Below are 19,758 nucleotides of genomic sequence, written 5' to 3'. Positions count from 1 at the left end.
GCAAAAATTAAATAAAAAATACTAACTGGGGTTGCAGAGACTAAGGGTAGGTGCTAGTTCAGTCCGTCCAAGTATTAACCTCCTCAGGCCGATGATGTACTTAGTTGTTTATTCCTTCTACTTTCAGACGATATTATTCAGCTTAGGGAAAGGAGCCAGGCTGTCAAGGAGTTAATGGATACTATTTCTAACCACGTACAGTTTGTGTGTGTCTGCAAAGCTTAACATGATCTCCTGGAGGTATCAAGAATAAAATTTTAAAATGCCATCGTAGTGAAGGAGTAATGAGCAACTGAACTGCAGCCAGCCACAACGCAGAGCATTTTGTTCAGGTATAAGTTTGGAGGTCAGAAAGTCTAGAGTGAGAGCAGTGAAAGGAGTTATTTTAGAGGATCATGTGGAGTTACATGGAGAGACAGAAAGACACATGAAGAAGTGAAGGAACGTTGTTGTGTTGATGTGGATGTGACTGAAGGCGCATACTCCGAGATGATTTGGCCATGTGGGGAGAATGGAGAATGAGAGACCGAGTATAAGAGTATACGTGAGTGAGGTGGATAGGGAGAGGGATAGGAGCGGGGAAGACCGTGGATGGCATGGAGGTATGAAGTGGAGATATGTATGAGAGAGGAGAGTGAGAGTTTGAAGGAGAGCAGCCAAATGGTAAAGGACAGGGCGAAATGGGGACGATGTGTTTGTCGCCAGCCTTGTGCAATTAAGGTGTCTGACTATAGATAAATAAATTTAAAAGTTTGCTGAAAAAGAAATGCTTTATTTCATCTGACTGGAAATTTTTGTCTGTTGTTATTATCACTTTCGCTGTAAGTTGACTGACCAAATTTTATTGTTTTATGAATTTTATATTTTATGCTTGGATGTAATCCCTAACTGATTTGTGCATAGCTAAGTTAGAAATAATTAAATATTGCCAACACTCCCAAGGGAATGCAGGTTGATATCCACACAGCTCTAGTACAATGACATAATTTTATGCTAATTACCAAGTTGAATACTGAACATACAAGAACACAGGATCCCAAACTGTGTATTTGCATGGTTTGACCTTTGGCCTAAATTTTTAATTCTAAGTCCAATTAAAAAAAAAAAAGTGCGTGGATGTATTTCCCTAAGTAACATTCGTATCAGTTTTGAAGCCAGTTGGCAAAGAAGTGAAGGAATGGCACCAAATTGAAAAGTACTTGGAAGAAAGAAGAAAGAAACTGAAAAATAAGCAAGTCTCCAGAGTAAGGAGGAGACCTAACAATTCATCCATCTTAGGATAAATATAATCGTCTGACAACAGCAAGAACACAGGCCAGCAGACATCATAATGAAAGGATTAAAAATAATCAGGAGAGTTCAAAAACAGAGACTGAAAAAAATGTGATATGTGTTTCAGCTTTAGTGTCTTGTCCATTTCTTTAACAAATTACACTTCTGTTTTTCTATGTGCTTTTCTCTCAGCTCTTAAAGACAGAGGGTTCTTTTAAATTATCTTATAAATGGTGAAGAGATAATTTAAAAAATGAAAAACTAGCGATTCTAGTAGTTTATCATGATTTTATTACATATTTTTACATCTCAACGACTAACTTAGTTCATCTGTATTTGCAGAGAAAGAAAGGGAGTTGGTTATTATTTGCTTTCTGTGGCATTTGTGCAGGTATCAGGGAGAATCAGGAGAGATTTTAAAATTTTATAAAATCCCATAATAATAGCTGATATACCGGCGATTTCATTGTACATTCATTTTCTCCGATGTTCGGCTGTTACCAAACCTTCTTCTCTCTTTAGTGTAAATCTTTCAATACTATTTTTTCCTTTAATATACTAGTGGTACTGTTCATTTTGTTTTTCACCAGCTTAAGAATTTATCTTTTAGCCATAATTTTTCTCTAACAATACACAACTATCATACCCTTCATTACAGTGACTTATTAATATATCGTATTCTTGATGCATCCAGACGATTTTATTCATCTTAGGAAAGGCTTCTTATTGGAGGATTATTTAAGGTTAAATCTATCCCCTCCAGTTCGAAAAGCCTGCTCTAAGCATATTATAATCGTGTGGGGCACCCAGCATAATATAAAACAGACGTCGGTGAATGGAAATGGTTAACTGTTTTTCTCTGGTGTCTGCAGGGGAGAAATGAGGGTCGTCCTTGTGAATGGTAAAGTAAAAAAAAAAAAATATGATCGGGGTAGGTAGGGAAGAAAAAAAATAGACTTCAATTAAATGAAGAGGCTAACTCTTTTTTTTCTGAACTCTGCAGGGGAACAAGGAGGGATCGTTCCTGTGGATGGTAAAACGCGACCCACCGTCCTACTTCTTCGGCACCATCCACGTGCCCTACACCCGCGTCTGGGAGCACATCCCCAACAACACTAAGCGGGCCTTCAGACTCAGCGACAACGTGTTCTTCGAGCTGGACCTCACTGACCCCTACACAGTATCCGCCCTTACTACCTGCCAGCTCCTGCCGAGGGTAGGTTCTTTACGTAATATCATTATCTATGTATTTTTTTTTTTCACTCGAGCTTATGGCATATTATTTTTCTCATTTTAACTTGGCCTAAAACTGCCATCTCTCCTTCTCAGGGTATATTCTTCATGAAACAATATGACATGTTCACTTGTAATTTGAACTTGGCCTAAAATTGCCATCTCTCTATTTACAGTATGTTGTGTTCTTAAGGTAACAATATGACCTGTTTTATTGTCACTTGAGCTTGTCCTTAAATTGTCATCTCCCTATCATGCAGCATGTTCTTCACGTCACATCATGATGAACTTTACACTTCACCTGCCTTAAAATCGCCGTCTTTTCCTCTTAGCGTATGTTCCTCATGTAAAATTAAAACCTATACTCCTTTTACTCTAACTTGGCCTAAAATTGCCATCTGTCCACCTTAAGATATGTTTTTCACTTAATATTATGGCTCATATCCTTAGGTGACTTGGATTTCACACCGTGTTTTCCTTGGCCATTTACTCTGTACATTTGACCTTGGTATCCTGTGATATGATACTGATACAGATCATGTCAATATAAGAATGCTATAAGTAACATGCAGGAGAATATTTAGATGTAATATGTTAAACAAATAACTATGAAACAGGATTTGCTAAACCTCCTATGCCATCTGGAATAGGGCCGTATTACCTGCACTCATTTTACTCTAACTTGGCTTGAAACTGTCAGCCCCCATCATGAGTGCTGAGCTGTAGCAATAGATTACACTGGAATATGATGCCAGTCACCATGAGTGTTATGGAAAGGGTGTAGAACTGTGGCATGGCATTTTTTTATCACTGAGTTACCTGATATGAGCCACAGGAGGACGATAACCTTGGCCAAATTAAGGCGAAGAAACTATGGTAAACAACTGATGAAAGAAAGGTGACATGAATTATGATTAATACAGCAAACATGAAGAGGATATGGACCTCATTAAAGGGAGAGGCTTTCGAGTGTGATGTGCAGAAAAGGGATTAAATTAAATAACAAGAATTGAAAATAGATTTGATGACAGAATGCAAATATACTGGAGGGAACTAAATCTGCATACAGCTATAACCTTATAGTGGCAAAGAACAGAGTACACTATTACCAAGTTGTCCCTTCAACCCCATAAGCAAGAACTTTTTATTACTTGATGATTACTTCAGGCCAAACGAGTATCCTGAATTTTGTACTACCTCTCATGCTCACGGGGCTATGGTAGATGGATAGGTAGATAGAAAGATAGAGACCTGAGTATGAATGAAGACACTGAGACTGCTTGCAAGGATCACAGACACCCACATCTGCCACCGGAGACAAATTACTTTCCTCGTAAGACACTGAACCAATTTTCCTTTATTCTTTGGGTAAATTTTTTTTAATAGATAATGAATGGAGGAAGGAAAAACAAAGAGAAAAAAAAAATAAGTCCATGTGCCTAAAGGCATCCTCCATTCAAAAAATATTTATAACAACTGGACTTGAACTGAAGTGGATCAAATATTTGTGGGAAACAACTCCCAGGAAGCGAATTCCAGAGAGTAGTAGTTCTGGGGATAAATGAATTTTGATAAGCAGAGGTTCTGCATTGCGGGGGAGAGAGTGTGAATTCATGGGCGCTCCCAGCTGCCCGAGTATTTCGGGAGAAAATGTGAAGGGGAGGAACAATTAATGTAATCTCTATATACAGATTGTCCCATGAAATGTATGAGACACTTCCGGATGTCATTCTTCAGCTGTTATTGAGTGGTACATTTTTATATCTACACAGGTTCACTCTTAGCGGTTACGGAGCCGCAATGACTGAATACCCTATGAGCGAAAATAATCTTCCCCATAATTCTCCCTTAAAGTCTTCAGCAACTGTAGCTCCATAACGATTGTTGATATTTATTACTGAAATTTAGCTATGTAATGACCACATGAAGATTCTCCCACATCTCCAGGTACAGCCGACAGCAGAAGTTCGTCCCTCTTAGCGTGCGTGATACGAGCCTGTTGATCTGGTAACACTGTATGAGATAGAGTTGACAGGTACGCTTTAAATGGCTAATATTAAAGAAATGTGTTCGGAGATAAGAACACATTCCCTAATGATAATATTAATTTGTAGCAGGTGGGATAATGTTATTGTGAAATGTTTGACACTGGTGTATGAAGATTCTTCGTTACGGACACAGACGCCTAGGATTACTTGGACTGGACTGATGTTGCCAGCAAGTATTATATGAAATATTATAGAACGATTGCAGTCTTAAAGGTGAGGTTGCAAGAAAACACTAATTACGATGTCAGTTACACACTAAACAAACACAGAAACTGACAGTTCGTGTTTCGCCAGTATGCGGTTTAGTTTTACAAGTTAAATCACTTCCTTTTCCGACCTCTCTCCCCACCCGTCTCTTCTCTTCCTAGTCATGCTCTGCCATCATCCACGTTTTATCGTTAATGCTGAATACCGTATGTCTGTAGATAAACTGTGGGAAACAATATAAAAGTGTCAAATGAGCTTCATTTCCTCCTCCATCGCTTGAAATGTTATCCATGACTTGAATATAAATGTTAGTAACATGAATAAATCGTCACTGTGGTGGTTAGGAGACATTACTCGTCACATTATATAACATTTATATAACCATCGTTAATACAGTGCTCCAAATACACTCCCTCTCCACCCCCTCGCCGTCTCCTCCCCTCCCCCTTCCACTGTCTCCATCACTTCTCCCCCTCCCTTCCCCCCCTCTACCAGTACCCCTTGTTTCTCTCCCTCAACACCCCCAACCCTTCCCAACGATTTCATTTAACTGACTCTGCTTCTGTTTACCTCCCTAACTAGATCGGTTCTTCATAATTTGAATACAGTTATTACCATTTACAGGACTTTGAGTCTTAATTGTAATGACATTATAAACACAATACTCGTGCATGTTATATTGCCAACTGTATTACACACAAGTAACCAAATTACTTACATAACAATATGTCCATCGTAACTATCAGTGTTCAATACCATCCCCCCCTTGTGGATTCCTTCCCTCCTCGCCTCCTTCCCGCTTTCTGTATCCCTCACTCCTCCCTTCACGTTATAACATATTTATCTGTGTCCCAGCTGGTAATATATGTAATCCCTTCCTCACCCAAAGTATTCCTGCTTCCATAATCCCCTCCCCCCACACATTGTGTTCCGCACTAAAGTGAGACCTATGAGATACGTCTACTTATATATAATTTAAAACAATATGCCATCGACATACTTTGATCTGAACTCCCTCAACGCATGATCTTACAAGGTCAGAGAATGCAGCCAGCAAGATTATCCCTATCATTCCATTCCCATAGCTGCATTGCATGGTTAGAACAAAAGGTAACGGCATGGCTGTCCGTCAGCGCCCTGAACATCTGTTCTGCAACTGCCGATATTATCGATACAGGAGTGACAAGGACTCGGATGGATAGGAAGCGAACCTTTACCATAATTAACCCTTACACCGCGACAATCTCATACTTCCACTTACATCTGCCTGCTGTCCGGGCTCATGACAAGCATATTCCGATAAGGGCTTAATCTACTCATCCAGAGGGGTATAATCCCCCTTCATCGAATATTACGATGATTATGGTAGCCAAATGTATGAGGACACAGCTTTTGTGACTATCATCTATTTTGCTATATTTAATCGTAACTGAAGATCTACAAATTATCACCAAGAATACTGACAGTACTTTTAAGAAAATATTTTCTGGATGCGTGTAGATCATACAACATCTATCTATCTATCTATCTATAGCCCGACGCCCTAATCCCGAAAGGGTTGTCGCAGACAAAACGCCTCCAAGTCGCTCTGTCACCCACCATTTCACTCCCCTCCCCCCAACTCAACCCCCCCTCCCCCATATATTCCTCTCAACTCCATCCCTCCACCTCATCCTCGGTCTACTCCCTCTCCCTCCCTCCACCTCACCTACATACACCCTCTTAGTCAGTCTTTCATTCTCCATTCTCTCCACATGTCCAAACCACCTCAGTCATACAACATACGCAATGATTATTTTTCATTTTATACTTTCTTTGGTGAAAAGAAGGACGTTTGTGCTTCATACTTTATGTATGTTGGGATTTATAAAATAAGTGTAAGTAAGATATTAATGGCTAGAGGAGGAGAAATAAAATGATCATTAAACTGAGGCACTGACTGCCGTCCTTTGAACAGTTAATGCCTCTTGACCGCCATTGTCACGGTCATTATAATATTACACATTATTAAAGGATAATATACAAAAACATGACCCAAACATCGTTATGTTGTTCGATTCCCGAGACAAAAATGAAAAAGGGAGAGAAAAAGACATTTGAAATGACAAGGGAGAGAAGTTGGGCAGGGTCAGTACAATAACAAGGTGGGGAGGGATTCGGAGTGTTGCAGGCTAGAAACAAAGGTTACTGGAAATGGGGGCGGAGGGAGGGGGGAATAGTGATGGAAACAGTGGAAGGGGGAGGGGAGGAGACGGCAAGGGGGTGGAGAGGGAGTGTATTTTGGGCACTGTAAGAACGATAGTTAGGTAAGTGTTACATAAATGATGACGAGAAATGTCTCCTAACCACCACAGTGACTATTTATTCATGTTACTAACATTTATATTCAAGTCATTGATAACACTTCAAGCGATGGAGGAAAAGAAGCTCATTGACACTTTTATATTATTTCCCACAGTTTACCTACAGACATACGATTTTCAACATTAACGATAAAACGTGGATGATGGCAGAGCATGACTTGGAAGAGGAGAGACGGGTGGGGAGAGAGGTCGGAAAGGGAAGTGACTTAACTTATAAAACAAAATCGCATACTGGCGAAACACGAACTGGCAGTTTCTGTGTTTGTTTAGTGTGTAACTGACATCGTAATTAGTGTTTTCTTGCAACCTCACCTTTAAGACTGCAATCGTTCTATAATATTTCATATAATACTTGCTGGCAACATCAGTCCAGTCCAAGTAATCCTAGGCGTCTGTGTCCGTAACGAAGAATCTTCATACACCAATGTCAAACATTTCACAATAACTTTATTATCCCACCTGCTGCAAATTAATATTATCATTAGAGAATGTGTTCTTATCTCCGAACACATTTCTTTAATATTAGCCATTTAAAGCGTACCTGTCAACTCTATCTCATACAGTGTTACCAGATCAACAGGCTCGTATCACGCACGCTAAGAGGGACGAACTTCTGCTGTCGGCTGTACATCGCGTATACTTTGTGATATTATTGTTACTGCCTCCTTTTGGTGTCAAGGGAGATATCAAACGTCATCCTTGATATCAACTACTTTATTCTAGAGCTGAAAAATATGTGTTTCCTCTAGACGTATCAGCCCCAGACTAACAACAATGCTCCAGATACAGATGGCTGTGAGAGGGAGAGTGCATCTGCAAAAAATACAAACCCTGCAAGCTACACTGTAAAAAAATATCAGTGAATTTGGTCACATAGGCTTCCAGCTTATATTCAGTCACGTATACACCCAACTAACCTAATAAATATATTCAAAAATACAAAATATTACTGATAATACATGTTACAGTATTGTCTAGGTGTGTGACGTGTGTGTTGTTGTGGCAGGGCAAGAATCTATCAGACGTGCTACCGGGGGAGCTGTACTCGCGACTGAAGCGCCACCTCGCCTACGTTAAGTCTCAGATGCCTCGCTGGATCACCCCTGACCAGCGTGGACGGGGCCTCTACGCTGACTACCTCTTTAACGCCATCACTGGTGAGTACGCCACAAATACACTCATTACTTTAACTTGATATAAAATAGCCATCTCACCATCTTGAATGCCGAGCTGTAGCAATAGATTTACATAGATTTACTCGAGAATATGGTGCAAATCACGAAGATGTGCTATTAAGGTGATACCGAGTCACTGCATTGTCTCTTTCTGCCAATGAGCCACGTGAAATAAGCTGCAAAAGGACAAAGATCTGGGTCAGGTTAAGATGAGAGAACAATACTTTCGGTTACCAGTAGCCCAAATGAGATTACATGGGCCATGGCACTACTAAGGAAAGTGATGTAATGAGTTTTTTGTGTGTACATTAGAGTAAATTAACCGTCTGCTGGTGTTCCTTAGGTCAGAAGTAGCTCGGTGAACGAATGTAAGGATTTCGGTAAGCAAGATGAGTATATTACATGAACATACGGGAGATTTCAATGCATCATCACGAAGCAATCCTCTCATTTCAATGTACGAGTATTGGACGATCTTATTCAAAAGGGCTTCTGCAAAATATATACAGTGGAGTCATGTACAGTAAAATTCAGTTTTTGCAAACTAGATTAGGGCAGAGTTCATTCCTGAAAAATAATATACTGTTTTTTTGGAATATATTGTAGCCATTACAGTTCACCATGTTTCAGACGTTAAGGTAAATGATAGAATAACTTTCTGATAATCAAGAAAAGGGAGGATGAAGGTTTTATATAACTCCAGTATATATAGTCACAGAAGCAGCCGAAGAGATGGTACAGTATTTCAGTCCATTGAAATTTCTTTGTTCTTTATGGCACACAAAATCATCTTAGTTTTAGATTCAGAAGTATGTGCAATACCAATATCAGATAAAGATCTTAGCCATATTCATTCTGTAAGATAGATAGATAGATAGATAGATAGATAGATAGAGAGAGAGAGAGAGAGAGAGAGAGAGAGAGAGAGAAAGCTGGTTTTCCGTGAACCAAGAAATGGCTTTGAGAGTAACATACATCAAACGTGTACTTGAAGATAAATGAAGGGAAGTTGTAGGAGAAGGGGGAGAGGAGGAGCTTTTGTAGTCTGTGGTGTGTGTGTGTGTGTGTGTGTGTGTGTGTGTGTGTGTGTGTGTGTGTGTGTGAGAGAGAGAGAGAGAGAGAGAGAGAGAGAGAGAGAGAGAGAGAGAGAAAGCTGGTTTTCCATGAACCACGAAATGGCTATGATTGCAACTGATACGTTACACGTATACTTGAAGATAAATGAAGGGAAGTTGGCGGAGAAGGGGGATGGGGAGGAGTCATGTAGTGTGTGGTGAGAGAGAGAGAGAGAGAGAGAGAGAGAGAGACAGAGAGAGAGAGAGAGAGAGAGAGAGAGAGAGAGAGAGAGAGAGAGACAGACAGACAGACAGACAGACAGACAGAGATGTAAATGAATAAATTTTCCGTAATTATGAGGAATAAGAAGCATCGCTGAAGAGAACTTGAGCAACAATATGGAGGCGAGTGGTTTGTTCACACACACACACACACACACACACACACACACACACACACACACACACACACACACACACACACACACACACGAGAAGAAAGTGACGAGGCAGAAACCTGAGAGCATTGTGGGCGATTTCACGCATCATCACTTTCTCTAGTACCTTGTCTCTCAGTTCATCACTCATCTCATCACTCCTTCACCTCTTCTCACTCCCCCTTCCCACCTCTTCATAATCCATCCTGTCTCTAATTTAGCTCCCTTAAATATTCATCTTCCTTCAACTTATGCTTTTGATAAGACTTTGATTTTTGTATCTCTATTCCTACAGCTGCTACATACGTCACAGCCAAACTAGAGTGAATATTAAAGTGAAAAATTAATAGTATGACCAGGTAAAATGATTATCTTGAAATAATGCTATATAGACATCATTATAAGTGGTTAATGTCTTCAATGAGTGCTTGTCTTGTCCCTTCATCCTTACTTTCCTTCCCCTTTTCATTCAACTCATCACACTTACTTCACTCTTTCACTTCCCCTGACTTATTTCTTTCTCATCCTGTACTGACTTCTTCACTGGTTACTTTATACATACCTGATTTACTACACTTCATCCGCTTTTGTTTAAACCTGTCCTGCACATACAGTACACAACAGGCTCTCCTATTTCTCTACACGTTATGTTATTCACTTTGCTCCTTCTGTTTTACACACACACACACACACACACACACACACACACACACACACACACACACACACACACACACACACACACACACACACACACACACACACACACACACACACACACACACACACACACACACACACACTCTCTGCACCCTTTACACCCTCCCCTAATACTCGTGCACATCCTACCTTGCACACACTTTATCCTAGCTAAACCCTATGAAAACGAAACTTACACCAGTAAAAATTTTAAGTTTTCAACATACAAATACTTATTAGGATAAATATAGGACAACATTCAATGGGATTTGGTGTAACAAATTTCTCTTTAGGACTAGAGTACCGCTTGAAATATTCCAACCAAAGCGAAAAGTCCACGTTCGATTTACAAACGATAACTGACGGAAAATTTTAGTGCCAGTGTTTGTACCATTATATTAAAAATGGAAAGATACCATCGAGATCATAGTCAAGCAGCAAATTTTTAAACCTGACTAGATCTGAAAGCGAAAGTGCAGTTGATCATCGGGAAAACAGGTTTGAGGCAAAATTAGCTCTTTAGTGCACATTTTGTTGTTACGATCACCAGCCAGGTCACTGTTTTCCTTGACACAATAAGCAACACAATCCTTCGGTGTTACCAGAGGAGGGATAGAATATCAGCTCTAAGAGGTCCTGGCTTTGGTTTAAATGTACACTAGTTTACCACGTACTTGATTGGTGAGTACGTACAGGTATTTCCTTCAAATAGTTCTTGCATTAACTTCCATTAGCAGTGTAAACAGTCCGTCCCCCACACTTAAGCTTAGTATATACATTTTTCAAGTACAATGAAACGTTCATGTGTAGAAACTATTTGCTTGAAATGTCATAACATCATTAAACCAAGTATTTTAATTTATATGCATCTAAAATAGTATAACAGAAATGCTGTTGTTGCGTATATGGATAAGATGATTACTGGAAATCAAGGCAGTATTGTATCATATATATATATATATATATATATATATATATATATATATATATATATATATATATATATATATATATATATATATATATATATATATATACAGTATATATCGTATATCATTCCACATAGTAGTTATAAGGTCAGTAGAAATTACATGCCAGTCTGAGTAAGATTATATATAGACACTTTTGGATAAGGCAGTAACTGGAATATTATGATTAATGGTAATGAAGGCAAACATCGAATAGTGATCAGAAAAACCAGCTGAGGAGAGAGTCTGGCAATAAAAACATCAGGAGCAACCGTAATTATAAGTGGTCGGCAACGTGCGGCTCTTTCACATGATCTTGTTTGGTTCCTTAATCTGGCTTTAGATATAGATAAAAATAAATATTTATTGTGTACCTAGAAATTCAAAGAATGTCATAATATATTAGCAAATAATGGATGCTTAATAATCGAATGAAGCCAGGTAAGGTGTTCATCATGAGATAATATCTAGAACATAACTCGATCCTTAGATAATTGAACTGATAGTACTTACAGACAAACAAAGATCAAGTATAAGATACTGGTTTCAAAATGCTCTTAGTACCATACATGACAGGAAGCATACAGGTAAACTCTACGTGATCAGCAAATATGGATTCATTGTACAGTCAGATACGTTGACAACGAATGGTAGCCTATGTCTGTATAGGCTGTAGAACTACAGGAGTTAATATATTACTGTATGCATTTTAATTTTCCAATATTCTATATTATGGCTCCAGCGACAACAATCTCCTACCAGGACTAAAGAGAATAGCTCATTTCAGGTATCTGGTTGCTGACCCATGATCAGGGTACATGCGATACCCTCCATACAGATTTGCTTAACATACAAAAATCACATGAAGTGTAATTTTACTTCTGCCACATAGCCTACTGTCATTACAAAGGGTTTATTAGGAAATTGCATTAGTTAGGTATTAGAAATCGTTTTCTGAATCTTAAAACTGAGTTGTAAGGAGACTGTAAGCAAATGGTAGTAATCGATGGTCATGACAGTAAAAATTCTTGCTTTAGGTTTTTGTGAAGGACATTATACTTATGTAAATGATGTCACCATAATTTCCACAGTGTCGTCCCCAGGCGAGATATCTGTACTCGTTACTTCCCTCAGTAGTGATTTCCCTAAAGTAAATGGACAGTGTAAGCTGCTGGGATTGAAATTATATCCTTGGAGCGCAGTGTACGACAATCACTGGGGCTGGATTTAATTTTCCATACACATCCCTTTTCACTGAGAACACCTCTTTGGTTTGGACGACTTTTTAAATATTTTGGGGTGGTTATTGATTATAAACTTACATCTGAGCAATTTACATGTTCAATGATGTCCTTATTTTTTCAGAAGATTGGTATTATGTATAACCTGTGTTTCCCGTTGCTTTGAGTGATGATTCCATTCGTTTAGATGATGTTAACTCCTGTCTCTCCCAGTTTTAGAGAATTGATCTTTGACTGGACATCAGCTCTTGATTATCATCTGCGGCACCTTGGCAGGAATTTATATACAGTAACACTTCATGTGTCCAACACGCAAATAGACTTGCATTATCGTTGCAACATAAGGTATTTGTGCATGCTTCTAAAAATTCACTTTTAACCCTCGTCATCCACTACATTTGTCTCTGTGATTTGCTTCTTCCAAACATAATTCAAATTTAACAACTGCTTTAAAAGGCGACACTGCTTTTTTCACATATTCTATAGAACAGTTTCCTTGGTGCTTCATTTCATTTAATATTAGGCTCGTTGAATGTTAATTAACAAAACTGAGGGAACTACTGATCGCCCTAAGGTCAAATACCAGGTCAGTGCTTCTTGTTTTCTGTTGACAGTGTAACACCACAGCCATAGTCCTACTTTTCCTAGTTTTCTAATTCTTTCTTACCGTGTGTTCTTTAATAGAACCTTTCAGTTGTTTCTCTTTTGACTTTTCCAGTTGAAGTTTTGACTTACATAGATAATAACAATAATAACAAAGCATAAGATTAATTGATTTTTCAAGCACTTGACAATCCTTGGATAATGTGGCAAGTCACGTCATCACTAAAGCAACCATACGCACCTGGCAGACAACATGATGCCACACACACATCCATATGTCAGCCAGTCAGTGAGAGTGACGAAGGATACATTCTGCTATAAGGGCAGCTAAACAACAACTTCAAGCAAGGACTTTTGATGGTATTCATAGTTACTGCCCCTGAGATGGACCTTGGCATACACTCCCATGGCAGGATCAGGACGGATTCAATTAAAAATGAAGGATGAGCTTATTTGGGGCTCTCATTGATCAAGTGATGATGCCACCTTAGCAAAAACACTTGCCGCTTCAGCAGTGGAACTCATAGGAGGATGAATGCAAAACTGTCCCGTCATCACAGACTTTCAGCCATCCCTGACACATTTTCCACCATGCAACGAACTTTCCCATGGTATCGTCAGATCGTGAGAGCTGTCTTCGTGAATGATATCCAATACCTTAAAAAATTTTCTTCAACAGTACATCTTGATTCGAATTTTTCTCATCACTGCCGCAGTTACAGCTGAATAAATTATTTGCATTCAAAAAAAAAAAAAATACGGATTTTACTGGGAAGTTTCTTGAATTCTAAGATTTTCTCAGTTAATTGGATATTAAGTTTACTATGGTCTATTGTTAGATAACCACTGTGAACCTGACTTGTTTTCTTTGTTGGTTTGCCACTTGTGTAATAATGCCTCGATTAGCTTGGACCTCTGAAAAAAAAAAAAAGTCTGCACACGGCAGAGAATACAGTACAGTCCTTTCAAAACTCTTTGATAATGCCTTTTTTTGTGATTTAATATACGTAATGGACGACAAAGAACAAACTTAAATGACTGACTCGACAATATGTGTATAATGGCGTATAAAAGTTGAACTAATAGGTAATCAAGGTAATGGTTGAGAGCTAAATGAGCATTGACCCTGGGTTCTCCTCTCGGTGATGGTAAACAAATGGGGCAATTCTTTCTTGTCCGTCCCCTCGCCTCCCCGCCACTCCACATAGTTCTGGACCTCCCTTCCCCCTACACTGCTAGGCTGGCTTCATCACCCCATCTTTTTTGTCTCACATTCCCCACCCTTATTGTCTCTCACTCCCTACCCTTCCAATCCCCACTCTCTATGACTCCCACTCCCCATCCACCCTGCCTTTCTCTCCCCACCCATTCAATCCCCACCCATCCTTCCCTCGCTCCCGGCCCATCCTTCCTCTCCCCACCTTTTCACCCTCTTACCCCCTCGCCTCTCTCTCACCCCTTTGCCTAGCTGTCTCTCATTTCTCTTCACTTTTCTTGACTCATACCCCTGGACCACCCTCTCTCCTTTTCTCACCCTTCTTCCCTGGCATCCCTCACCCCTCCTGTCTTCTCCCCATTCCCTCCACCCTACCCTTGCCAGACCCCCTCCTTTCGGCAATAGCTTCCCGGACCATCAACCTGCCTTCTGGAATGCCTACCTACCTGCCTACCTACCTACCCGTTTGCCTGCCTGCCTGCCTGCTGCCTACCCACTTGCGTGCCTGCCTGTCTACCTCCTTCACTTTCCTATTTGCCTTGCCCACCTCTCTCTCTCTCTCTCTCTCTTATTCACCAGCATTATCCATATCTGCTGACTCTCACATTCCCTTCCTTTCCTTGGTATTTCTGTGTCTTAAGTTGGAGCTATAAATGAGAGTTCCTTGGTCAGTAATACTAGAGAATGGTGTTGGTAGCCAGACTTTACTGTCAACTTGTTAATTTTGTTTACAAGTACCGAATCGATATTTAGTCTATAAGTTATTATCGTGTTCAATATTTCCTTTCTGTAAAAAAAAAAAAAAAATCGGACTTAATATCGTGTTGGTTGGTAAAGATACACACACACACACACACACACACACACACACACACACACACACACACACACACACACACACACACCTTCTCTCCGTCTCATGTGTTACAAAGGAAGTAAAAAAACAGCCTTCAAATAGTAAAATTTATGTTATTAAATACCTCGATACTGGTTTTCAGTTGACAACGTGTACTAAAGATCTGTAAGGAAATATTGAGCCTGCTTACCTTCACAACTTCATGAAAATGCAACAAGTACATTAAGTATTACCAGCGGAACCAGTCTCTGATGTTAACCACTAAGGAAAAAGTCTTCTGATCGCGCGATTTTTATTTATTTATTTATTTTTTTTGACATCCTCCATCCTTATCCACTTTTTTACTCCTGAATTTACCCAGCTTTTGTCTGAATCCTCATTCACATGCTTTACCTACATCTCTAGCCAAATCATATGCCTGACCAGCAAAAGCTTTGTATCACCCAGTCGACTTCTTACAACTCAGCTGCTTTAACCACTTCCCATCCTCCAACGTAACCCACATTCTTCCTTCCATGTCCACTTTGACTCTCTTCTCTTGCATGTTCCTACAGTACTAGTATACCCGGATACCTCACCCACTCGCCTTCCTACATCCCAGATCCCTGCCTTACAATTCTACCTCACCAGCCTCCTATGCTCTTTCCCAGACCTCTACCTTACCTAAAATTCTTCTCTCTAACCTCTCTCTTCCCTCAGACCCTTCTGTCCCCTCCACCCACCTTCCTACCATGTCATTCGCTGCCTCACCCACGTTTCTGCCTCACACCCGCCTACCTCCCCACCCTCATTCTTACCGCCCTAATCGCTGCTTTACCCATCTTCAAGGCTTAGCTACATACCTCTCTCCCCCCTCCAGATCTTGCCACACCCATGTAAAAGTACTAACACACCTGCGCCTTCCTGTCCCTTTTGACTGAGTTCCCAGTCTCGTTCCTCACCTCTCCCACATTCCCACCTCCTTCGCATTCATATGTCCACATCCATCTTACTCACTCCTATGACCCACCTGACAGTCCCACATCTAGCCACCTGTTTCGCCCAGCCACCTGCCTCGCCCTCCCATCTACATCACCAACCCTCCTGCCTCACTCATTTTTCTGCCTTACTCACTCGCCTGCAACTTCACCCACCCTCCTGCCTGAACTACTCTCCCTCCACCTCACCTTACTGAATTATCCACCCTCGTGCCTCGCCTTTCTACAACACCCTTCCTGCCCATCTTACCCTTCCACCCACCTTCCTCACTCACCCACCTGCTTCACCCACCCACCTTCCTCACCCTTCCACCTTCCTCACCCTCCCACATTCCTCTCCCACCCACCTGCCTCACCCATCCCCCTTCCTCACTCACCCATCTTCCTCTCCCACTCACCTGCCTCACCCATCCACCTTCCTCACCCATCCACCTGTTTCACCAACTCATCTGCTTTATCAACCCATCTGCCTCATCCACCCTCCTGCCTGCCTTACCTACCCTCCTGCCTCACCCACCCTTCTGTCTCACCCACTCTCTTACATCACCCAGCCATCTACCTCACCCACCCACCTGCCTCACCAACCCTCCTGCCTCATCCACCCTCCTACCTCACCCACTCATCTGCCTTACCCACTCTCCTACCTCACCCACCCATTTGCCTCATCCACCCTCTTACTTCACCCACCCTCCTACCTCACCCACCCTCTTACCTCACCCACCCATCTGCCTCATCCACCGTCCTGTCTCACCCACCCTCATGCCTCTCCCACCCTCCTGCCTCACCCACCCTCCTGCCTCGCCTACCCGCCTACCTCACCCACTCATCTACCTCACCCACCCTCCTGCCTCACCCACGCATCTCCTTCATCCCATCAACCTTACCCACTCTCCTGCCTCACCCACTCTCCCGGTATACCCACCCTCCTGCCTCACCCACCCTTCTGCCTTACCCATCTTACTACCTCATCCACTCTGCTGCCTCGGCCACCTTCCTGCCTCTCTCATTCATCAGTCTCATCCCTTTATCAGCCTCACCCACCTGCTGCCTCACCCACCCTTCTACCCCACCGACACTCTTGCCTCCCCCACCCTTCAGCCTCACCCACCCTCCTACCTCACCGACCCTCCTGCCTCACCCACCCTCCTACCCCACCCACTACCTTCTTTCCACACCCACGTAACTCATTCTCCTGAACGACCCTCCTGTCCACTATCCAATTCCCGGCCTCAGAATAAATACCCCAGATGCCCGGCCTATAATTAGCTCAGCCTGGTTAATGAGGTCAGGATGAGGGTGGAAATGAGGGTAAATGACCTAGGTAATGATCAGCTTAATATTTACGTCGCTGATTAGTGGAGAAAGTTAAGGATTTTTTGATGCGATGAGTAATTAAATGAAATGGGTAGAAAAAAAATTGCTTCGTGTTACCTGGTGTGTGTGTGTGTGTGTGTGTGTGTGTGTGTGTGTGGTTTGTGCGTGTCTGCTTATCGCCTCTTGATCATGACTGGTTTCCTCTCTCTCTCTCTCTCTCTCTCTCTCTCTCTCTCTCTCTCTCTCTCTCTCTCTCTCATTTCCCAGTTATTTGACTTTCAGGGCTTTTCCTTACAATCTCACTCTTCCTCTATTTTCATCCATTTTATTTTATTTCCTGTTTCCCTTCTTCCCATCCCCACCTTCTCCCTCTTTTCCTTCCTTCTTTCTCCATTCCCTTCACTTCCACTTTTCCTTCCTTCTTTCTCCATTCCCTTCACGTCCTTTTTTCTCTTCCTCTCCTCCTCCCCTTCCTCCTACCCCCTCGATAAGCTTTGCGTCTCTTCTTCCTAAGTGGTACATTATATTCCATTGTTTATATCTGCTTCAGCCACGTCTGAGAGAGAGAGAGAGAGAGAGAGAGAGAGAGAGAGAGAGAGAGAGAGAGAGAGAGAGAATGTTGTGCGAGGGGGAATGACCGTAGAGAGATATTAGGGACAGCAGATGAAGAATAAGTGGGAGATGATTGAACGAAATAAAAATAACTGAACTATAGGAGAAAAGAAAGGTAATCGAGAGAGAAAAATTTTTTAAAAACTAGGAAGGAAGGAGAGAGGGACATGCGGAGGAAAGCGAGATGCCGAGGAAGATAAGGAATGGTGGAAATCCAAAATAGTAAGCTTTAAAAATCCAGTTCTGTCATTGTTTCTCGTGTTTATGTGTTTTAGTTTCTCGCCGTGCACAGCATCCAACCAAAACATGTATAGTGCTCAGTTTGTACACCGTTTGTTTCTGTTATTTTCTGTTTTGTTATTTTCGGTCTCAAACATCAATTGTTTTAGGAATTTATTGAACAAATAAACTCGTTTCCCTCCAAAAGATGTACTGTTTTCTTTAGGGGTTGTAATTTATAAGTATTATAACTATGTTGTTAGTGTTGTTTATGTTGTTGTGGTCTTGGGCTTATCAGCAGCTTGAGCTCAGTCGACTGAGGCTTAAGCTGGTCTCTTCCTGCGTTCCATCATCTTCCTTTCAGGAAATAGGAAAATATGTAAGGGACGCTTGTTTAAACAGTGAAGCCGTCCGAATAAATATGTACCAAATAAATATGTACCACCACATGAAGAGGTCCCTTAGCATCAGCGATAAGTGTAATATATATATATATATATATATATATATATATATATATATATATATTCCACTGAATAAATTTCTTTTCATAGTATCCTTGGTTTGTGTTTGTCTGGGCAATGTCTCAAGCTCTGTTTTCCTAGTAAACTGAATTTTGAACCATAATTGAAAAGCTGGTTTGGTGAAAGTAGCTTGATTAATCTTATAAGATTCTGAGTTTTTTTTTTTTTTTTTTTTTTTTTTTATAAAATTACAAGGGATCCAGCAGGTTGGATGAATTTTGTACGGAGGAGCGCATGACATGGATTTGACGCTCCTTTGTTTAACGTCATATTCGTTGGATTGATTCTGTCATTTGATAGGCACTATGAAGCTAACATGTATGGAAGGCGATGCCTGTGAGGTAGAGTCAAGTGTTGCCTACGGGTGCCTGAATGGTGAGCTAGTGTGGATTATTTCATTGGGCATGCTGTGGATTAGATGTCACATTAACATGTTTTTTTCTTTTTCTGAACCCTACCTCACCCGATCTTTTGATGAGAGAAGAGGTCTGGATGATGATGGTGATGATTCTGTTGTTTCATTGTTGCACTTCCTGACCAAGGGCACTGAATCTAACAGAAGAGTAAAAACCTCTTTTATTCTATTAATTCCTTGGCATTATTTTAGGGGAATTGGGTGCACAAAGAACGTATTAACCCTCTGTAAGGTAGAAGGCCAGGTCGGATATTTTATTCAGGCTACCTCCAAACTGATTATGTTGGAGCGAAAGCAGACCCCACCACAATAAAGAGTTAATCG

General features: G+C 41.0%; 1 protein-coding gene across 1 annotated transcript in view; it reads left to right on the top strand.

The window, feature by feature from the left end:
* The first annotated feature begins 2,302 nt into the window (after positions 1 to 2,302).
* LOC145413681 (metalloprotease TIKI1-like) overlaps positions 2,303 to 19,758 on the top strand; it is a 198,186-nt gene continuing 180,730 nt past the window's right edge. The window contains exons 1-2 of the mRNA XM_080283336.1: positions 2,303 to 2,488; positions 8,130 to 8,280. Of these exons, the coding sequence (XP_080139462.1) occupies positions 2,303 to 2,488; positions 8,130 to 8,280 (337 nt within the window). The remainder of the gene's footprint in view (positions 2,489 to 8,129; positions 8,281 to 19,758) is intronic.

This window comes from Coenobita brevimanus, chromosome 97 (assembly GCF_032717465.1).
Source record: "Coenobita brevimanus isolate Jiangsu-jjx chromosome 97, ASM3271746v2, whole genome shotgun sequence".
In the NCBI taxonomy this organism is placed as follows: Eukaryota; Metazoa; Arthropoda; class Malacostraca; order Decapoda; family Coenobitidae; genus Coenobita; species Coenobita brevimanus.
The sequence above is the reverse complement of the archived record's forward strand: the minus strand, read 5'-3'. Positions and strand labels throughout refer to the sequence as shown.